This window comes from Poecilia formosa, unplaced genomic scaffold (assembly GCF_000485575.1).
Source record: "Poecilia formosa unplaced genomic scaffold, Poecilia_formosa-5.1.2 Scaffold17, whole genome shotgun sequence".
Lineage (NCBI taxonomy): Eukaryota > Metazoa > Chordata > Actinopteri > Cyprinodontiformes > Poeciliidae > Poecilia > Poecilia formosa.
The window spans coordinates 1,774,669-1,795,272 of NW_006799956.1; the positions used below are offsets into that span (position 1 = coordinate 1,774,669).

Here is a 20,604-nt window from a genome sequence, read left to right on the forward strand (position 1 = left end):
GATTAGCTGGGCTTACCAACAATAGTCTTCAGAGTGTTGCCTATTTAACTTTCACACTATTCAGAGATATTTTAAAGTAGCTTAATTTGTTGCCTCTGTTAGCATGGAAGGTGTGATAGCTCACAGTCAACTGCCTGGCAACTGGTGGGGGAGGGGCAGCACTGAGTTAGACACCATCTGATTTTACCAATGAATATAAACCAGCTTCAGTAAAACATTGTGATGAAATGGCACTTTTTAAATAGCTGTAAACTATTCAAATATTCTTATAACTTAACTGTGTCATTTTCTAAACAGGAAATGTTGAGAAAAAAAAGTTTTGACTGTTACGGTGGTTTTTACTGCATTACTGTAATAATTATAAACTTTAGTTTTATAGTTACTGGATATGCTTTAAACCACAGCAATAAATGTTTTTAATAAATGGAATCAGACTCAGGTGTTAGTCACTTTAACTTTACTCCTATTTAGAGCCAGAAGTAAAAAAACAAAAAAACTTTTCTGTACAAACCAGCATCAGAGTGATAAGCATCCAGAATGTGAAGCTCTTACTTATATCATCACTGAAAATATACAGTAAAATCATAAAATTGAATATTGTTGTTTAGCTCTTCATCCTTGCACACACCACAGACAACAAACATGTTCGTAGAGAACAGAGTTGTTGCTCTTTCAGATACTCTCTCTGCACATCAAACTCTAAAATAACTCGTTACGTAGATTTGTGCCTGCAGCAGTCCAGTTCGAGGCCAACGAGTCGTCTGATCTCAGTTAAACCAAACGGTGTTGAGCTGCGTCTGTTTCTTAATGCTGGTGTCCAACTTGAGGACCTCCCTGATCGCCATGGTAGCATAAGTCGAGGGAGGCAGGGAGAACTCCATCCGCAGAGCCCGGTACTTCCCGTCTGAGGGGAGGAATCAGACACACAGCACAGGTCACCTCTCGTGTCAGGTGGTTTTAGTAACAGCTGACATTCTGACCCGCTAACGACGTTCAGGAAGCTGCTGTTGGTCCATCACTTTTTCACAACAGATTTAGACCCAACTGTCGACCTTAATATTCTGCTTAACCACGGTTCCGCTAGCTTAAAAAAGCTACTATACAGTGTCCTAATGGAGTCCTGAGACATGCAGCTAGTGCTAGCATGTTTATTCAGTTTTAATATGACTTGTTGATACATTTTTTCTAGCCAAACTCTTCAACGCAGTTCCAGGTAATTATGAGTGGAGGTAAAGTATTGAAAAGGTTGTTTCTCCTGCTGAATAGATGTAGTGCTTTGCTTTGTTCAGCTTAAAATTTAACAAGTACAGTTTTAGCAGCCCTCTACGAACTTGACAGGAAACATGGATATGATGAAGAGAAGCTACATTTTTACATAAAAACAGGACACGATTTTAAAAAAGCAGTTTGGGGATACGCTTGGCAGGCAATCGCCACAGGTATTTCAGAGTTCAGCTTTGTCAGAGTAACGTCTGATAGGGAGATCATATGCTTTTGGTTCAAGTCATCTTATTTTTTTTACACTTTAATCACCTTCGGTTACTTTTGACAAACAAAAAACAGGTTGCATCTTTAAAAAATACACAAAAAGAAAAATATAAAAAAGTTTTTCATATGGCTCCCGTTCAAAGGAGATCTGAAATGAGCAGACCTTTCTTGAAGACAGGAGCAGGTTTATTCTCCAGTTTCTCAAAATCGCTGTGCACCAGAGAGATCCGCGGGTCGTCATAGTGAATCACCTCCCTGCGACAAGAGAACGAAGCGTCAGGGTCTCTTATGAAAGCAGATAAAATCACTACAGCATTCAAACAAAAGTCTAATTTTTTAACCACCAAGAGGGTTAAGGTAGAAAAAACAAACAAAACACGGAATCCTGCTAACCAGCTGACGTCAGTGGGTCTGATGATGACGCGTCTGTAGGCTCCGGCCAGGGAGTAGTCCTTCACTTTGTGCCTCATGTTGTCCAGGTCCAGGCCGTCAGCAGAGAGCAGCTCCCTGTATCCCTCACCAACTGACAGAAACAAGGCATAATTATATTTTCCAATAAAAAGGGATTTTTTTTTTCATTTTTAAATCTATTGTTTTATATATATATATCTCATAACTGATCATAACGGTTCATAATTGGGACAACTCAGACACACAGGGTGTCCCTAATTTTTCCTAATAAATTTATATTTATAATAAGAAGAAAGGGAATCACAAAGACATGTCTTACTGTGGTGGGAGGGGTAGATGACATCATACCCAGGAAGTGGCATCACGATGTCATGGATGGAGTGGCTCTCGGCCTCCTCTGCAGTCAGGACGTGTGCTGTGGCTGTGGGAGCAGACGAGAAGCAAAAAGGCTGAAAATTCAGCTTTTAACAGCATTTTCCTTTATCACTTTTAAACCAAACTCTGTTCATTTTAGTTTAGAAATACTTTTCGGAACAAGTTAAAGGAAAACTGAGCTTACTTCCTCTGAGAACCAGATCGCCCTCCACCGCCTTCAGGCCGAAGGCTTCGATCCTGCGACTCACCATGGTGTTCCACACCACGCTCTGGTAGCTGTGAACGTACATCAGCCGGTTGTTCCGGGGAATCTAGAAAAATAAAGGCAAAAGCAAATCTGTGTGTTAATTATCTCTGCTGAATTCATATCTATGCAAGTTTTGACAGGGATGAAAGACAAAACAACATCTATCACAAAGGATTTTTCTCCCGCTTTAACACGCCCCGGTTTTGAAGATATGAAACGAACCAGTCCGAAGGCGGTGACGATGTTTTTCTTGCCGTACATGGACAGGCCTCGGAGCAGCTGACCCTCCACGCAGCGCTTGTTTGGCAGCTTCTTCAGCGCAGCCTCTGGGTCCTGCGTCTTCGCCCACTCCTCCCTGCAGCGAACCAGATATTCTTTCTCTGCTGTAGAAAGTGATCCAGACAAAGGCGGCGTAAGATACTGTTTACAGCTGTACAGAACCAAAAATCTGAGTCATCACTGGGGCTTTAGTAAACTATATGTAAACTACCGTATAAGTATTTCAGTTGCAAGTATATTTGAAGGAAGACTCATTAAAAACATGAAAAACAAATACAGACAATGTACTCAAATGAAACTCCATCAGTTGCTTTATGCCTTATGTGATGTCATCAGAGGCACTGGAGCTTGTTTTAGGAAGGGAACATTTCATCTTACATAATTATTTACAACAACAAAAAAAGTAAATTAAATACAAAACAATGACATGCTTTCATTTCTATCTAAACTAAGTAGGAGGCACTTAAAAAAATGTCTGGCAAGCAGCTTTAAAAGCAAAGAGAAAAAAAAAAAAACAACTCAACCTCCAGGTCGAGGTTTGAGAATCAAATCCACCACTTGGTTCCAGTCGTTTCTCAGGATGGCCCTGAAACAAAGCGAAACCAGACGATCTGAGTTGTCCCTCCGGCGCGTCACAATTCACCGCATCCTATCGGGATTTTCTGCAGGCAGATCACCTGCCTACTTGCTGCGTGGGCACGGCGGTGGTGCCGAAGCGCTGCATCCCGTAGTAGTTGATGAAGCCGGTCTGCTTGAGGGACCCCATGGCCTGATGCACCTGCTCGTCCGTTCCCGAGATGTTCCTGGTGAAAAACAACAAAGAGAGATAAAATCAGAAAGTAGCTTTGATGTAAAATATAAATAAAAAAAAATTATAAAAAAAATTCTGACAGGGATGTAGCGCTGTCACAAAACTAAAAGAAAACATATAAACATATATAACATATAAAATCAAGCTTTACAAAAGGGATCACCTCAATAATGCCTTTTTTTCGGACACAAACAAAGAAAAAATAAAATTTTAGAGCAGTGCTAGCTAAAAAAATAAATATATATAATATCCTGTTTAAAAAGTCGTTGAAAACTAAATTTTGAGTTTCATTCAATATTTTTGTTGGAGGATTAAATCCAAATTAAACGGATGCCAGGGATGCGCGATGTTATCGGCCATAAAATCAGTATTGGCTGATGGTTTTTAACATATTGGTATCAGTCATGATGCCGTTTTAGCTTGCAAAAGAAAGGTGAGGCTGCAAACAGCAAAAAGTACAAAACCCCTAAAAATTGGATCTAAAAACAGGTTCGTTATCGTCAAATGAGCAAATGTTGGTATTTCACCAACATTTGCTCATTTGTGAATTTTGTGCAAAACACTTGTACTGTTCTTGTTTCTGCTGACCTGATGACCACAGTGAAGTGGTTTCCCTGCAGCTCCCCGAGCTTCAGAGGATGGTTTTTGTAGCAGAAGTTGCCGAGCTTCAGGTTCATGAGGCACTTGTTGAGGTGAGCCAACCTCTCTGCGGTGATCCTACGTAAGCGGACAGGAAAACAACAAGTCGGATCCACAAATCGGAAAATCTGTGGTTGATTTCCCAGCAACTGCACACATATTTAACAAACCCAAAACCAAATAGTTCAGGTATATCAGAATGGTAACCGTTGTAGCAGCAATTTAGCCAAAAGAAAACAACAACAAAAAAATTTGTCTACCACTCACTTGAGAACTGCAATTTCCTGAACTGTGATGGCCCTCTTGTCCTTGGTGCCCATGTAGGAGAACATGTTGGGTCTAAGCCTGGAAAAACCCATGGATCGTTGCATACAGCTTTACATCGCCTTGTTACTTACACATAAAAGAAAAAAATTATTCTCGTCAAAATCAGACCTGAGGAATTTTGACAGCACATTGATTGCGTCCATGGTGTCTTTGTTCTCCTTGTAAAGAGCAAAGTGGCAATAGCTGCCACGGTTTTTGGGCCAAAAGTGCTTCCTTGGAGCTTTTGTGGAGACAGAAAAAAAAAGAAAAAAAAAAAAAACATGATGAGAAACATTTCAAATAAACTTTTTAGAAAACAAAAACTCACTAAAAACACCACGATTCTACCAACAAAGTTGAAGATACAAATGTGTTTAGCAGCGCGACATAGACGACCCCTTTCAATGCTTTACACGAGACACAATCATAAACTAGTTTAGGCTCAATCTTTAAGTAAGTGATCTGGTTATGTAGCATTTCTGATTCTACTCCTTTACACCCAGTAACTCAGCATGAATCTCAACCAGAGCCACTGTTTTTTAGACAGTTCTTACCTGCAGCTGTTTTGACTTCTATCCACAAGAGAAGAGCAAAAGGAGGATAGAATAATGTTACTAAGAAAAGAGGCTCCAACAAACCAAAGGACAGGTTGCCATGTCAGGATGTGGGTCAGGGGTGTCCAAACTTTTTGTCACGTGGGCCAAAATCGTCAAGTCAAAAGTATTTGCAGACAAAACAAAAGAAGAAGAAAATCAAGAATTTTTTTTTCATTGGAAAGTGTTAGGATTCTTGATGGATAAAGGAAAATAATTATTTTTCAAATGTTTTTGGGCTCGATTGAACAGATTTATTATAAGAACAAGATTTGGGTCACTTTGTTTCAAAATGGTTGCTACATTTAGCCAAATGTTATAAATAATTAAATGAAAATATCTGATGCGAGTGCAGCAAAGTAAAAGTCTCTGGTTCTGTTGATTATAAAAGCTCGGTTATAAAAACATGAATACCCCGTCTTGTACTTAGCATTTTCCATTGTAAGAAAATTATGTCAGTAATAGTTTTAACCCTGATTAGGATAAAGTCGTCCCCATCAACCACCTGTGCTGGACGGGCCAAAGCTGCATCTGAACTGGAGCTGAGGACCACAAAAAATATTCCAGGGGCCACAAATGGCCCCCTGGCCGCACTTTGGACACCCCTGATGTGAGTCATGCAGGAGCCTGGGAGAACTGCTCTCTGTTTAAATGTTTTTACACACAAGTGATTTTTTTTTAATTTCAGAACTGATCCCAAATATTAAAAATAATAATAATAAAGCATCAGTGTGACCTCTGAGCAGAATCATGCAGATGTGTCAATCATGCACATGTGCATGCAACATACAGCGGCTTGCAGATGAACTCGTACCCATTTTGTCAAGTTACAACCACAAACCTAACGCCCTGCACCTGCCACACTTTTCAGATTTTCACTCACAAAAAAACCCTGTGTATCGTTCTCCTTGCTACCTCACAACTATGCACTAATTTTGTAAATTTACATAAAAGTTTTGGTTGTAATGTGAGAAAATGTGGAGGAAAATAAAGAGGAGGTGAGAATACTATTGGAAGGCTCTGCAGTCTGGGTACAGGTAAAGAGAAACATGCAGTAAACCTTAATAATGTACAAGCTGAGAGTTATTTTTACCTGCTAAAGCCTTCTTCCCTGCAGCATGGTAGGCCACTATGAACTTGTGGCCTTCTTTCTCTTCGGTCTTTGTTTCCAGACCAGGAAACTGAGTCTTGATGGCTTTGTGGACGAGCGTTCTTTTCTCCTTCGTATCGTCTTTCACCTACGAAAGTGGGGGAAAGACACGGTGGAGAAATCTCGTCGGACCGCGGTGCTCGTTTGGGAGTCCTACGCTGAAAAAGGAAGCGGGTCTCCTTCGGGCTCACCTCGATGGAGACGTTTCCTTCTTTATTCTTGAAGAGCTGCAGCTCGCCGAGCTGCTTTTTCTGCTCCTCCGTCAGCACGTCGCAATCATTCGGTTGTTGCTCGGTTTCTGCTCCTTCCTAAAAAAAAACACAACGCGTAACAGAAGAAGAACACTGGATAAATCGTAATCATGCATAGATTTAAACAAAAATACTTTTTTCTCAACGTTGTCAAGTTTAGGGATTAATATCTCATTTCTAATTGTTTGCAATGCCATGTTTATAAAAGATATCTTCTAAATTGGAAAAAAAAAAAAAAAACGTTTGGAAAGGAGGATTAAAAACCCTAAACTTTGACAGCATTTCTTCACAGATAGCCTTATCTTCATTGAGTTGTTTGTGAATCACTTATAGGCTGCAAGCAAGTGTCGCTTTGCTGAAATTTTTAGCTTTTATCTAACTTCCCCCCCACAGCGATTTGGTTGTTTTCCCCCCTTTTGCAAAGATGTTGATGCTGAAAAATAGGCCAAATCGGTTGCTGCAGCGAAGACGCTGGAAGCAAAAACAGCAAATAAACTGTTTTCAGCCGGGACGTCCCTACTTAACTTAATTCTGGAATGAAAGACGACCGATATCTTACCTCGCTGTCTGCTGGGATGGAGAGATCATCTAAATGCACTATCTTTCCTTGTTTGTTGATTTCATGCACAACAAAATCAGAATACCTGAACACAAGCCACAAGAAAGGATCCATTTATCGCACGTGAAGATATATTCAAAAACATATTGTCGAGCAAAACCAGAGGAGGACCAAACCTTTCCTTCAGGATTCCAGAGAACCCTTCGTGGTCACTGACGTACTTCAGGATGCCGACGTCCATCTCAGTCAGGCCGTGCTTCATCATGTCAGCAAAGCTCTCGCCGTCCTCCTCTCCGTCACTTGCCTGTCCTTCCTGCTCCTCCTCCTCCTCCTCTTCCTCACCACCACCGCCGCCATCTGTGTTGGGAGCGTTCCCGTTTTCACCGTCGACTTTTGGCTTTTTCGCTGGCGTCTCTTCGTCCCCGTCCTGCAGACAGGTTCTCTTCTCTCCGACCGGGGTGGCGTTAGACACAGATTCTGACTCAGCCATCAAAGTCGAGCTAAAGCAAAACAAAACATTTCTTGTTGATCTAAATGTACTGCACAATGTTTGTTAAATACATTTTCTGTCACGGCAATGTGTGACAGAAAATGACTGCAGCCAAAAGTAGTTGGTCGCTTAATTATTATATTTCAAGTGCAATGCGTGTCCTGAAATGATTAATCGTGATGAATCGATTATTGAACTAATCATCAGCTACTTTAGTTATCAATTAATCATTAACTGGACCAAAAAAAAAAAAAAAAAAAAGAGTAGCATACTCAGAACAGTAATTAAGCCAAAACGATACAAAAATTATATACATTTTCTATTTAATTACACACACATACTGTCTGTAAATATGATTTTCATGTGCCACCCATGCAAATGCATCCTTTGCGACAAATGACCAGGCATACGCTACAGGAATGCCATGTTATTGCATTCAAATGTTAAATGTTTATGTTCTTATTTAACAGATGATTCGAATTATACACTTTTTTGTTGTATTTTTAATGTATTTCTAGTATTGTTTTAAAAATGTTTAAATTAAAAATCTACAGAGAGTGATTTTTTTTATAGGCCTCAAAATAGGCGATAACTAAAATAACTGTGACCTGACGTTCCCAGGATGCATAGAGGATGACAGGGTAAACAGAGAGAGATTAATCTTAAAACATACTGTTTACAAAGGTGGAGCAGGGAATGTTTGTGAATCTGGAAAACTCTTCTTATCTTCCACCGAACAGTCAGTCCCAGATACGTCTTAGGAGCCCAGCTTGACGCTGACAACGAAAAGAAACCCCACCATCACAATCATTTTAAAACTAAGCAGCTAAAGCCAAATGGTGCTAATGCTGAGGAAGGTCATCAATTGGAGAGCCGAACGTAAATTGGAACAACGAGTAAATAAAAGCGAGCAACGCGGGGATGACTGACATACACCTGTTTACCTGTTTGTGTTGATGTTCAACAGAGGACGGAAAGTGGTAAAGAAAAACTGCGTCTATCACATGTGCATGTGTGAAAGACCCCGGAAACACATCTAAGCCCAAAGCCCGCCCACGTCGGGGATTGGCTGGAGGAGCTGACAATGTGGAAGTGACGCATTTAATGACTTCAAAATGCAGCTTTATTAACTTTTAACAAAACTGACAACACAATAGAAACAGTTGGGGAAAAAAACTCATTAGAATATAATTGAAAATTTATTTATTTTACCAATTTGATAAAAAAAAAAAAAACTCGCATAATAAATACATTCATCACACAAAAAGTGATTAATTTCAGGCTTTTATTTTTGCTAGTTACAGTGAAATTAATCTTTTAATTAATGTTACACAAATGTGTTATGACCGAGACAGTTAGGGGCAAGACTGCTGTGTGAAAATTCTTCAGCATGCTGTCATTTACGCCCTCAACCACGAGATATTATATGTAACCAAGAAAAAAATTCAATACAAGCCCGACAACCTATTGAAAAATATGTTTTGTACAGTACATACATTCAATGTTTAGTTGGGACTCTTATACAAATGGCTGCATCTATGTGGTGTATTTATTTTAAAAGTGGCTCGTTTTTTCTTTTGAACTACTTCATGAAGTTGTCCACGTTTCCTGAATTTGGCCTCTAGAGGGAGCCATACCAAAGTAGCTGCACAGAAGTCCCCGCTCCTTTGGTTTCATACAGATTGGTAGGAAAGCAGCCATTGCTTCAACAACCTAGCCGAATGTATCAAAACAATAACCAATAAGTGATTAAGTTCTTATTGGTATGTTTTATATTTAAGGCCAACACTTAATAAATAATAATAATAAAAACAAAAAAAAAATAACAACGTAAATCAGTTGACTACAGAAGTGATTTCACATTTTGCATTTACAGGGTTTGACCTCGTCTTATTAAAAATAAAATTACAAAATTGGACATGTTATTATTCTTCCCATAAAGAATGTGGTATCCTTAGAAGCTTATAATAATTTGTGAATGAAAAAAACAAATAAGGAACTAAAATTAATTAGAACCACCAACATTCCAATTTTTAAAAATTGAAAATCTCAGAAAACACTTTTTATGATGGCTTTATATGTATATGCAGTTATTTGAGCGCTTTGTGTTGCATCACACTCCACAACAATTTTTCCATGAGCAGAAAATACAACACGGGAAGGTAATCAGAAATCCCTTCCAAAAGAATTTTATAACACACACACTTTCTCAGACTGCATTAGTGTCTTGATACACATCATATCTATAATCTAAAAAAGCCTTTCACAAAAAAGAAAATAATAATGATGATACTTTTGTAAGTAGTTTACCATTATTTCATTAATAGTCATGCATCACTCAGTATTAAAAAGTAGATGTAGGGACATTGAATTAGTGGTGCCGTGGCTTAGTTGGTTAAAGCGCCTGTCTAGTAAACAGGAGATCCTGGGTTCAAATCCCAGCGGTGCCTTTTGTGTATTAATTTCTATGTTATAGGAGCAACCATACAGGTGTTTTATATAGGTGATTTTATATTCTGAAAAAATAAAATCCTGCATTATAAAGTGTAGATGATAGATTTCTCAACATTCGTTGTTAAAAGTAAAACATATTTATATCAGTATAATATTGTTTAAAAGAAAACAAAACTTCTTGAGTATAACTGAGATGCTCTTCCATCTCAGTTAGTCACCTGGCTGTGTCTAATATTTAGTTGATCCAAACATATCTGTGTAGATATGTTCAGAAAAATAAGCTTTTGTTACTTTACGGGACGTATGGTTGTTAGTGTGTAGGAGTGGAATGGGAGGTGGAGCTGTCAGCTCTCTTCTTGTAAAACCAGCTCTCAGTTTCAATAAAGGACGCAGACACCATGTCTACTTTTAAGGCCATTAACTAAGCCATCCTGTTTTTATTGGTGAGAATCAGTTATGTCTGACTCTTTGCTCTGCTACAAGTCTAGACTGCTGGACAACAGATTGTGAAGAGCATATTTTCTTTAAGTCATGATAAATATAATAACTTTCCATTTGTTTACTGCCATGTCTCTCCTGAATTCTTGGGTAGAAGCCTCTGCAAGTTTCTGCTCAAGGTTCTTTCCTTTCTACTGTCTCCAGTTGCTTGCCCATATGAACGACTGTATTTAAATTAATATGTACCTTTATCATGTTAAATATGTGCAAAAGCTTTCTGGACATTAGTCATGCTTTCTTTTATTGCTGCTCTGCAACAACATTTATGCTGAAATGTTATGCGTCAGCTGTGTTTTTTCCTCCCTCCTTGTGTTTTGTTGCTGTTTAGATGTTAACTTTTAGGTGATACCTTGCTAAATGCCTTATGAAATATCATCAGACTCATACAAATACAACTTAGCCCCGATCTACAATCTACAGTTGGTGTTTAGTTATTGGTAATGTCTTCCAATATCACATAATTACCTAGTGATAATTTCAAATTTCCTCTCAACTTTAAACATATTTTGTCTCAAAAACATGGTGGCCCATTGGATAACTGCCGTAGCAGTTAGCAGCTGTTCAGGAGGAAACCCTAAATACGCACCCTCCCTCTATTTAATCTCAAAATCTGAATCACATCCTCCACCATCCCTATCGATTCCCGCTTGGATCGACAGGGGGCGCGCTTGTCATCCAAACACAGATGAGGTTAGTGTGAGCGGGTACAGAGGGAGAGGACCCGGCTGGCGCCGCCGTACGACCCGCTCCTGCTGCCGGGGAAGAGGAGAAAACATGAGCTCCAAGAAAGGTGCGTGTCTCTTCAACCCGGTTCTGCTAACCGGCTCCTGTCTGTGTTTAACTCTCAGGCTGGTGGACGTAAACAAGGCGTAAGAAAGCGTCAGTCACAAACGACGCTGCATGACCCGTGGCAGCCAGCTTTAAGCCCTAATGATGGTGATGAGGATGTTGTGTTGTCTCTCTCTCTCTCTCTCTCTCTGTGTCTCCTCTGTCTTCATGGGACTTCTTCAACGTCGCTAAACTTGAACCAGCAGTGATGGCCATTCAGGCTAGGAAGAGGCGGCCGAAGGGGAAGAAGGATAAAGCGGGTCACCATCGGAGGTAAGCGGGGCGGAGGCGGTGGTGGTTGGGGATTGTTCTGCCCAGTGGACGGGACGTGTTTGTTTGCGTTGCAGGACTTTAGTTTGTTCTTTCTCGTGTGTGTGTGTGTGTGTGTGTGTGTGTGACTGTGACGCTGCGGCTGCATATTAGACACATGGTACAAGGCGTGTTCTTCCATCCGAGCAGGCTTCAGTGGAGTATCTGAAGTTGCCAGCTGATTCTGTACTGAGTGTTTTCACCACCTCCACTGGCATCTTGGTTTAATTTCTTAGAGGTTTTTTTTTGTGTGTGACGCTTTTTCCGTCCTAAAGCGTAGGCAGCGCCTCTGCCCCCCCTCGCCCCCCCTCCCTTCCCCCTCCGCCTACCCCAACCTCCCTCCCAATATACCGTGTGTTATTATTTTTCATTATCAATTTTTAGGGGGTGGGATGTCATGTAACTTTACTCGGCTGCGCGGACCATTGTTTCCCGGGTTGTGACTCTTGATTGCAGTAGTATTTCAGCGTGATTTCGCTGCAGTGGCTCTGTAAAGTGCATGCGAATCGGAGTGCAGATGAGTAGGGGGGCTTCCTTCATGGCACGACGCTATTGGAGCGACGTCACCGGCAGCAGAAGCAAGCAGGCATCAATTAGGTGATACCATCGGAGCGACCACCCCAGGGGGCCGCAGGAATTTGCTGGAATTCCTCACACACGGAGGCATTGAGACGCGGGCAGCCCCCCACACCCCCCACCCCCCAATGTGCGTGTGTGTAGAAGCAGTTAAAAATATGGAAACACCGCCAGAGAGGTAAAACGAAGTCAATCACACCATGTAATTTTGTTTCCAGGTGCGACGGCGGTCACGTTTTGGCTCTTTGGTGTCATTTTTATGGACCTGTTTAGGCTCATTATTTATTGTTCCCTTTTCTAGCTTCAAAAAAAAAAAAATCACTGAGACACGGGCTTCTTCCTTTCACCTGTTTAAACAAACAGCCAAGATAACGATGCTACCAACAGAAATGAACTGAAACCATGGAGTACACGCAGGAGACGTTAGACATGTAAAATAAATAACAGGAATGATAATAATAATCCAGCCCTTTAAACAAATTTAAATGTTTGAGTTGGGTTAAGCTGCACAGGTTGAGTTCCTGTTGTAGTTCTGAGTCAGCAGGTCTTCAAGTGACCTTTAGGTTGTTATAAACCAATTAGGGTTACAATGAATGACCTATTTTTATTTCTATTTACTCTGTAAAACCTTTTTTTTTGTCGGGGCTTACTTTGGCTCCAAAACAGCAATTCTATTTAATTGTGTGTATTTGTTTTATTTTTTACAATATTGCTTCTTGCGTACAAAAGCATAAAATGTAGATTCCGCACGTCAAAGTGTGAATAATATATGTAAATTATCTAGTATCGTGATGATGGTGGTATAATCCCGTAATTGGCATGTGGCTTATTAATGGGGCAATTGAAGTGCTATAGAAGAAGCCAAAAATAAATAGAATATCAAATATAATCAAAGTCAACAGAAAATAAACAGAAACTTAACCTCGGTTCAGTCACGAGTGCAAACCAAAGGAAAAAATAAATCCGTTTCTCAATATCTTTTACTTGCCATGTAATCATGCGGGCATGAAGTGAAGTTGTTAGGTAAGCTGCAGATCAGCGTACACCGACTTGGTTTTAAATCAGTCAAACATGCGTCTAAACATTTTCATAAACACTTTGACAGACACACAATGAGCCGAACTTCACAGTGCAGAAATTAGCAGCTTCACGGTGATGGCTGCTTTGTCTTTGAGTGCTTTAAAGAAGAAAAATACATTTATAATCGGTCTCATTTGACAGTAAAGCAGACTTTTTTTTTTCCTGCCCCCTCATTATTGTTTTGAAATTGTCGACGACTGGAGGCAGCACACACAACCTGTACTGCTGTAGACACCAGCCTGAGGCTTTTTTGCACACAAAGTTATCATCTAAGAAACTCAAAGAGATGCATTCATTAAAAAATGTACAAAGTAAATTATTCATCTTGATTGGTTATTGCAGTTAACCAGTTGTTGATTAGCTTGTGAAGCTGCACTAATGCAAGAGTTTGTGTGTCAGTAATGAAGGCTAGTTAAACAGAAACAATAAAATGTAATAGGGGTTATAAATAAAACTAGGTTTTCATTTCATAAACTTTAGGTTTGGAGTTGCATACGATTGAAGTTGTGCGTGTTTTTGTACTAAAAGCCACCTTGACATGCATTCTTTTAAAGATTCTTGCATGCATATTAATTTAAAATCTTCTCTTGAAAGTATTCATCCACCACCTGACCACAGTTCCCTGAACTCTACCACACCTAACGTGCACACGGATACATATTTTCATCCCGGCCCCTGCTCTTCACTGACGTAGGGGTCGTATGGATATGCTAGAGTGCCTCGTAACAAAGTTTGTTTAGTTTTGAGGTTTGACTTCACTTCTTTGTGCAAGAACTGAAAGTTGCAGAAATAAAAGGAAGCTTTGAAGAGGCTCTCGTGACCTGGATGTACTCTTAACTCCGTTCCTCCGTCTTTGAGAGCTGACTTTTGCCATTGTTGGGCTTTGTTCACCTCTTTTATGAACCTGATCAATAGCTCCATGGGTCCGGCTCAGAAACCATTACGTAATCTTGTGCTCACATTCTCACCGCTATCAAAACCAAGAGCTGTAGAGCATTATGTACACAGCCATATTACTGTTTCAATTGTGCTACTTTTATCTACTAGACTTTGATGTTTTCCCATTTAAAAAAAAAAGACAAGGCTTGTTCTGTTTGAACTCACCTGTTCAGATGCAGAAATACAGCGAACCTCCACCTATTCATGTTTCAGAATTAGATTTTTTATTTATTTTTGGTTCCACATTATTCACAGAAGGCTGCCTATTCACATATTCTAAAATATTTGAAAGATAATTTTATAAACTGAAATATCTAGGCACAATACTACTTGACACACAATTGGTTGATGTTTCCATAGGATGCAACCCAGGAGCACCATTCATTTTACTAGTCGCTGATTGGCTGTATCCCAGTCGTTTAGGGAAAATTAGATGTTGTGTTCTGCGGTAGCGCTGAGATTTTTTCCCCGCTGTGTGTCTTGATGCATAACATGCATTGCACGTCAAAGTAAATTTGAACTACTCTTTCATCTTCAAGAGATGCCTATCATTTCTACCGTCATAGCTAGAGTATAGTGGTGACTGCTTACAGGTTCATATTAGTCAGTCTGAGTTTATTTTCCAAAGAACAATTGGGTAAGTTAAGGAAAGGCATAGCAACATGATTCTGTAGTTCAAACTCTTAGCTACTTTTTGCAGTCTTTACATTTCCTTGAAGTGCCTCAAATTTTCTGTACTTGCAAGATTCTAATTTGGGTTTTTGTTCTCGAAGGGAATGCTTTGCCTCTGGACTTTCCAAACGTTAGCTTCTGTTGGCAAGTATTAAAGCTTTCTGTGATTCAGTTCAATCCGTTATTGTTTTATCCATTGTGCCTCTTTGGCCGGGCCATGCAGAACTGGATGTTCTTGGAGACATTTTTGTCCACATACGTACCGCTATCAGAAGTTTACTGGATCTAAGATGAAATATTTAAGAGGCTAATGGAAGCATTTTGACAAAAGATGTGTTGTATCAGCGAGAGAGGTCTCTGGATCACAAACCCTCACACTTTTACAACCCCTGTGGCAAAAGATTTGAAATCAGGAGGAGGTTTTGTCAGCTGTTTTACTTTGGAGCGCACACACAATAAAAATCACAAGATATGACAAAAAAAATCTTTATTTAATAACTGAACATTCTTACACTATAAAGGATGCCTCGGTAATCAAGGGTGCGACTTTCCTCTGCTCAAGTAGAGGGAGAAAAAAAATTAATCAGAATTTGGAAGGAAAAGGAAAAGTCGGAGATCAAGACAACAAGCACTTTTTTTATTTGCAAAGGATAACGTGTTCAGAACTAAAGGTTCAAAGGCCACTGGTAATCTGGATGGAAGTAGAAACTTCCACTGCTGAATTGGCTTGAGGGTTGGGATCCCTCCAATGCTGCATTTGGAAGAAATGATGTCTCTCCAAGGACAAAGGTACGCCTCTCTTACACTTTTTATATGCGCTACCCGGTGATCCTGGATCATTTTAAAGCAACACTTGAACAAGCTTCAGATTCTTTGAGGCTTTCTGCATCACCGAATTACAAACTGCGCAATCTGAGAACAAGGCAAGTAGCCACTGATTCTCAAAGAGCAAGTGCAGAAACTCAGGCTGCAATGGTTCCACTAGGGCTACAGAATGAATCCCTAGCGGCTGCTGCTTAAACTTTTGTGGTGGCCACGGCCTGCGCATTGGACAACCCAACAAAGAGAACATGGGCGAAGCAAATTGAACATCAAAAATCTTGATGTTTCAATCTCAGCCAACCACAGCTGCATGAACTGCCCAGTGTGGAAAATCACTGCTGTAGCATTCATTAGTTGGTGTCACCCAGAGCAGCATATTGTTTGCGAGGACAATGAAATTTAACACCTTGTGGAATTGGGCTTCTGTCTCTTTAAGAAACTCCTGCTCTTTCTGACACTCTGCCTTCAAGAAATCATCACAACATTGCTCCTCAATTAACCATTTAACAACGTTTTTACCAGCGTTGCACTGAGAAGCAGCTCGTATTATGAGCTCCTCAGACCGGGTGTTTGCTAATTGATGCTGGTTAGCATCAATTAACTGAGTGGGGGAGTCGGTGCGAAAGTTTGGAAGCTTAGAAACGGCAACTCCGAGGAGGAGCTTTTGTCCTCAAAGGCGGGGCTTGGCCCATCCAGGCGTTTTGAAAGGTTGCCATGGACGATTAAAGGATTTCTCAAACATGATTGAAAGAATCAAAGCAACACTCCAGGTATGCTTTTGATGAGGGAAAAACATTATAGCAGCATGTACAACTAAAAATGTCAATTTTACATCACATTTTGACTCTTGAAACTGCAGATGATTTATATTTAGCAACATTGTCTTTTTTTGGTCTAAACAAGCTGATGTAATATTTATTTCCACTTTACGTGGCAAATTTTGTGACATAAGTTGCCTTTCATTTTAAGTGCACCTTTTATTGGATTGGATTTCTTACCACAAATAATAGATGATTGCACCCCATTATTGAGCTTGTCGCCATGATGACTCCTATAATAAAGCAGCTGGAGAAATTCCAGATTGTGTCCTTTTCCACGACGATTGCAGCCACTGCAAATGAAGCCAAAGTCTGCAAGAAAGGCTAATTAGAGCTGGCATCGATGCATTGGCAACAAGTCAAACTCTATGGAGCTGTGGCCTTTTACTTCCTCTTGATCTTTTTGGTTTGTCCTCTGGGGTGAGTCGGTTCCTGTCTCCAGCTGTTGTTTTAGGAGCGGAACAAATAAAGCTACCTCAGTATGTTGGCATTTGTTACTCGTAACTTTTCCTGACAGCAGTGGTGCGTCAAAATGCTAATATTCTTGTCAGGATATATATCTGTCAGCTTGCAGATCCTTTCCTAGCTCTGTGTGCCATTCTGCATGAAACAAGCTGAACCCAAAATGACGTATGTTCCCACACAGCGCTTTGTGAACCTCGCAGATTGTTTGTGCACAGACTTTTTTTTTTTCGTAGCTATTGAATGTGGAGGAGAGCGGGCAGCTGGAATCATGCGGAGGCTGAAACCAGTATCTGTGACAAAGACTTCATGTATTGAAATCAAACCAAAATATTATCTGTGACAAACTGAAAATGAAAGTTTAGGCAGACAGAACATGCCAAGTTCAGTTGTGTAGAAGATTTTGCAAACGACCAACAATTTAGTCATTTCATTGGGTCAGTTCTTGTGCTTCGTAGGCGCCGTATCAGTCTTTCATCAGCAGCACAGTTTGAATGTAATTTCACATTTCTACATAAACCTCCCTGTCTGACCAGCGTTCCCATGCTCGGCTCCCACCCACTAATTGTTTCCTCTGTGAAAGATGTGCAAATAGCATTACAATAATAATATTAGCTGCTTTGTTTTTTAGATTAAAGTTTAGTTTTTCTTAATACTTCAGTGTTTGTTTTTTTTAAGTTGACCAGGGTGTTTATGAACTTTTAGTTAGTAATGTGGCTTTTTAGGGTGTAATATAATGATCTAATATGATGTCATATAAAGGCTAAATTTTTCAAAATGTGAAATATTGAGGTCATACATTCTCAATAACAACCTGGAAAAAGGCCTTCTCTGTCCAACTATCACAACTGGCCAGCAAACTGCAATTGGTGCACCTCTGTTCATATGTAGAGCAATTGATGAATATGTATAAAAGCACAACGTGCCCACTATTAAGTATGGTAGTGGATCTGTGATGCTGTGGGCCTGTTTCTTTTCCAAAGGTCATTGAACGTTGTTAGAGTTATGGCTTCCCTGAGATTACTGAATTATCAGCAACTTTTAATGGGAAATCTGGTGTTTTCTGTCTGAAAATGGAAAATGTGTTACCACTGGGTCTTTCCCTAAAACAGTGATCCAAACATAGGGCCAACTTAGCAAAGAGATACTTCACCAGATACAAACCAACCTTGTTTTGAACCAACTATGATCTCCAGAACTAAATCCTACAAAAAAAATGATGTGCTGAGCTGAATAAAAGAGAGGACCTAGGACTCAACCGAGTGAAATTGTGCAAAGAGGAATGGTATGAAATTCCTCCAACCTTATTAAATGTCATAGGGCGGCTGTATAAAGTATTGGCATTAAGTCTGGACCTGATCGGGTTGTTAAAAACACAAATATTTGATTGTTTATGCAAACTAATGGTCTGAACTTTCAAAATCATTGAAGTCATTTAAGATTCAGTTGAGGTGAAAGAAACGATCCTCTTCGGTTGTTAAAGGGAAATTATTTAGCGTTGTACACTGATGTGGCGTCAGCCAATGCTGATTGGTTATTAAGCCAGGTATTTGAATTTCCGTCTCCACGTAGGGTCTCTGGCTTATGTGTGTTGTGTTCTGGATGTGAGTTGAAGAAGACCTCAGTGGTTTGACCTTTGGTGAGCAGATTTGTGTGTCTCAAGCCAGTAGTGCTTCTCCCATCAAATACTGGGTGTAGTGGAGGACGAATGCTTTGAGCCAAGCATGTAGAAGCAGGATGAGAGAGAAATGGGGAAAGGAAAGAAGAAATATTGACAGGGAAAAGTGGTAGGGAGAATTAATTAGGTCTGAGCTTTAGTTCAATATGATGGGCTAAATTTGACCTAAATTTAAATGTAAAGATGTGTTGAAGCACATCTTTACATTTGAACATTATCTGTGTTAAATACTGACTGAACAAACCAAGCCTTCTTGCATTATTAAACTTAGAAAGAGGTCAAAATCAATCAATACTTATTGACATTATGTCTTTTTATATCATCAAATTTCTCTGCTTTTCTGTCTTGATCACATTCCTCACCTTCATAGCAAATCAGTCATTTTTGGTTGAGAGGTTGACGCTGCTCCGTCATAAAGCTCGGCTATTTAAGGTGATAACTTGTGGAGTTTGTCAAGTGCTTATATTTCAAAACACGTTTCTGGGATAGCTCTGCCATCTTTAATTGTGACCGGCTCCTCTTACAGATGTCCCGTGGCGCCATCTGCTGGATGGCGGCCACACTGCAACACTGAAAGAGGGTCTTAGCGGACGTTATCAAGCGACTGGAACTAATTTTAATCTAATAAACAGTTAAACGACAATTAATCGCAAATCGATTGACTGTTTTTGGTCATTTGTAAAAGTTCAAGAGGGATGAATATTTTCACACTGTAACTAGAATAACTTTTGATGAGTCAAAGCCTCCTGTCACTACCAGTCAGACCTGAAGGATAGGCATCCACTCACGAAGGGGACAAAGATCATCGTGCTCTCATAATTGTCTTGGCCACAACAAAGCCCTCCACACCCACTTTCTGTCATGCAGGCAGCGCAGGGTGAAATTCATTTTACGTCAGGCTGCTGAACTGTGCTTTACACCGTCAGAGGAGCAGAATTAATCAGACACCATAAATCTAGCTGTGCACGCATGATTAATTATCTAAAAACTTGGCAGAGGACGCATGTCTTAGAGATGCATGATCAATTTTCGGCCACTTTTGGAATCGGCACAATCTGGAAACCTAACATATTTGTGGGCGAGGTGAGCCTGCTGGCAAAAAGTTGTTTGCAAAAATGGTGGATGATTTTTGTGTTCTTGTTTCTAAGTAAAAAAAAAAAAAAAAGACTAAAAAACAGAAATAAACCAATTTTTGGTAAGTTCTCCCAAAGTCTTTGCTTTCACAGACATGTCAAATACAAATCCAGCAGAAATGAATGAGCCCACTCTCATCCTGTCAGAGAGAGAGAGAGAGAGGGTCTGCTACTCTCAGATGATTCATTGTTGCAGACTGAATTGTGTGGAGATATTAGTCGTTTCCTGCGTGTCTGAGTGGGAAGGATTTTTTTCCCCTGATGGCCACAATGCTTATATTATTACTCCCTCACCAACTAATTGAATACAGAAGTAGGCAGCGCTGATAATCTGTGCTTATACGAAATCAATCTCATTCGCTCACGTGCTTTTAGAGACGAATTGTTGATTTGATTTGAGCTGGTTCAGGATTTGTCATGCTACAAATCATTTTATTCACATCCCCATAACTCCTATTCTAGACTGGATTATTTTTTTTATCCCCAAGTCGCTTTTACATTTAGTTCAAAGTTGTAACTTAGACCCCATAGTCTTGTCAGATCATGCACCAGTATTTGTAAGTGTTGATCCAGTATTACGTATGTCTAGAACTTTTACTTGGAAATTCAATACCTCCTTTTTAGATAATGAACCCTTTCGCAACTTTGTCCGGAATAACTTATTGCAGTTCTGGCTTGACAACAAAGAATCTCCTGTATCTTCTGCTATGATCTGGGATGCAGCAAAAGCTACTTT

The 20,604-nt window shown here is 39.9% G+C and overlaps 1 protein-coding gene and 1 non-coding gene across 5 annotated transcripts; one reads left to right on the top strand and one right to left on the bottom strand.

Annotated features, from left to right (window-relative positions):
* Positions 1-440: 440 nt before the first annotated feature.
* LOC103134465 (pseudouridylate synthase 7 homolog) lies at positions 441-8,654 on the bottom strand. 4 transcript variants are annotated; one of them, XM_016668786.1, is made up of 18 exons: positions 8,544-8,654; positions 8,273-8,375; positions 7,286-7,609; positions 7,110-7,194; positions 6,491-6,607; positions 6,243-6,387; positions 5,111-5,125; positions 4,686-4,797; positions 4,518-4,595; positions 4,200-4,328; positions 3,478-3,603; positions 3,325-3,386; positions 2,744-2,904; positions 2,459-2,585; positions 2,219-2,320; positions 1,882-2,011; positions 1,652-1,743; positions 441-904 (listed from the first exon to the last, which is right to left on the bottom strand). In XM_016668786.1, the coding sequence occupies exons 3-18, from the start codon at positions 7,597-7,599 to the stop codon at positions 768-770; spliced, it is 1,932 nt and encodes a 643-aa protein (XP_016524272.1). In that variant the 5' UTR covers positions 7,600-7,609; positions 8,273-8,375; positions 8,544-8,654; the 3' UTR covers positions 441-767. The 4 variants fall into 4 exon arrangements, with proteins under 4 accessions (XP_016524272.1, XP_007546784.1, XP_007546785.1 ...); XM_007546722.2 differs by having other exon boundaries at positions 5,111-5,128; XM_007546723.2 differs by lacking the exon at positions 5,111-5,125.
* Positions 8,655-9,975: 1,321 nt separating this feature from the next.
* trnat-agu (transfer RNA threonine (anticodon AGU)) lies at positions 9,976-10,049 on the top strand. Its single transcript has one exon. It is a non-coding gene; the product is annotated as a tRNA-Thr (tRNA).
* The last annotated feature ends 10,555 nt before the right edge of the window (positions 10,050-20,604 follow it).

Bases quoted from the DNA above. Each gene is read 5' to 3' on its own strand.
- LOC103134465 (XM_007546722.2), bottom strand. From the start codon at position 7,599: ATGGCTGAGTCAGAATCTGTGTCTAACGCCACCCCGGTCGGAGAGAAG. The intron at 4,596-4,685 runs GTCTGATTTTGA...GGGTTTTTCCAG, and splicing joins GTGCTGTCAAAATTCCTCAG to GCTTAGACCCAACATGTTCT. The intron at 3,387-3,477 runs GTGATCTGCCTG...GCTTTGTTTCAG, and splicing joins CCCACGCAGCAAGTAGGCAG to GGCCATCCTGAGAAACGACT.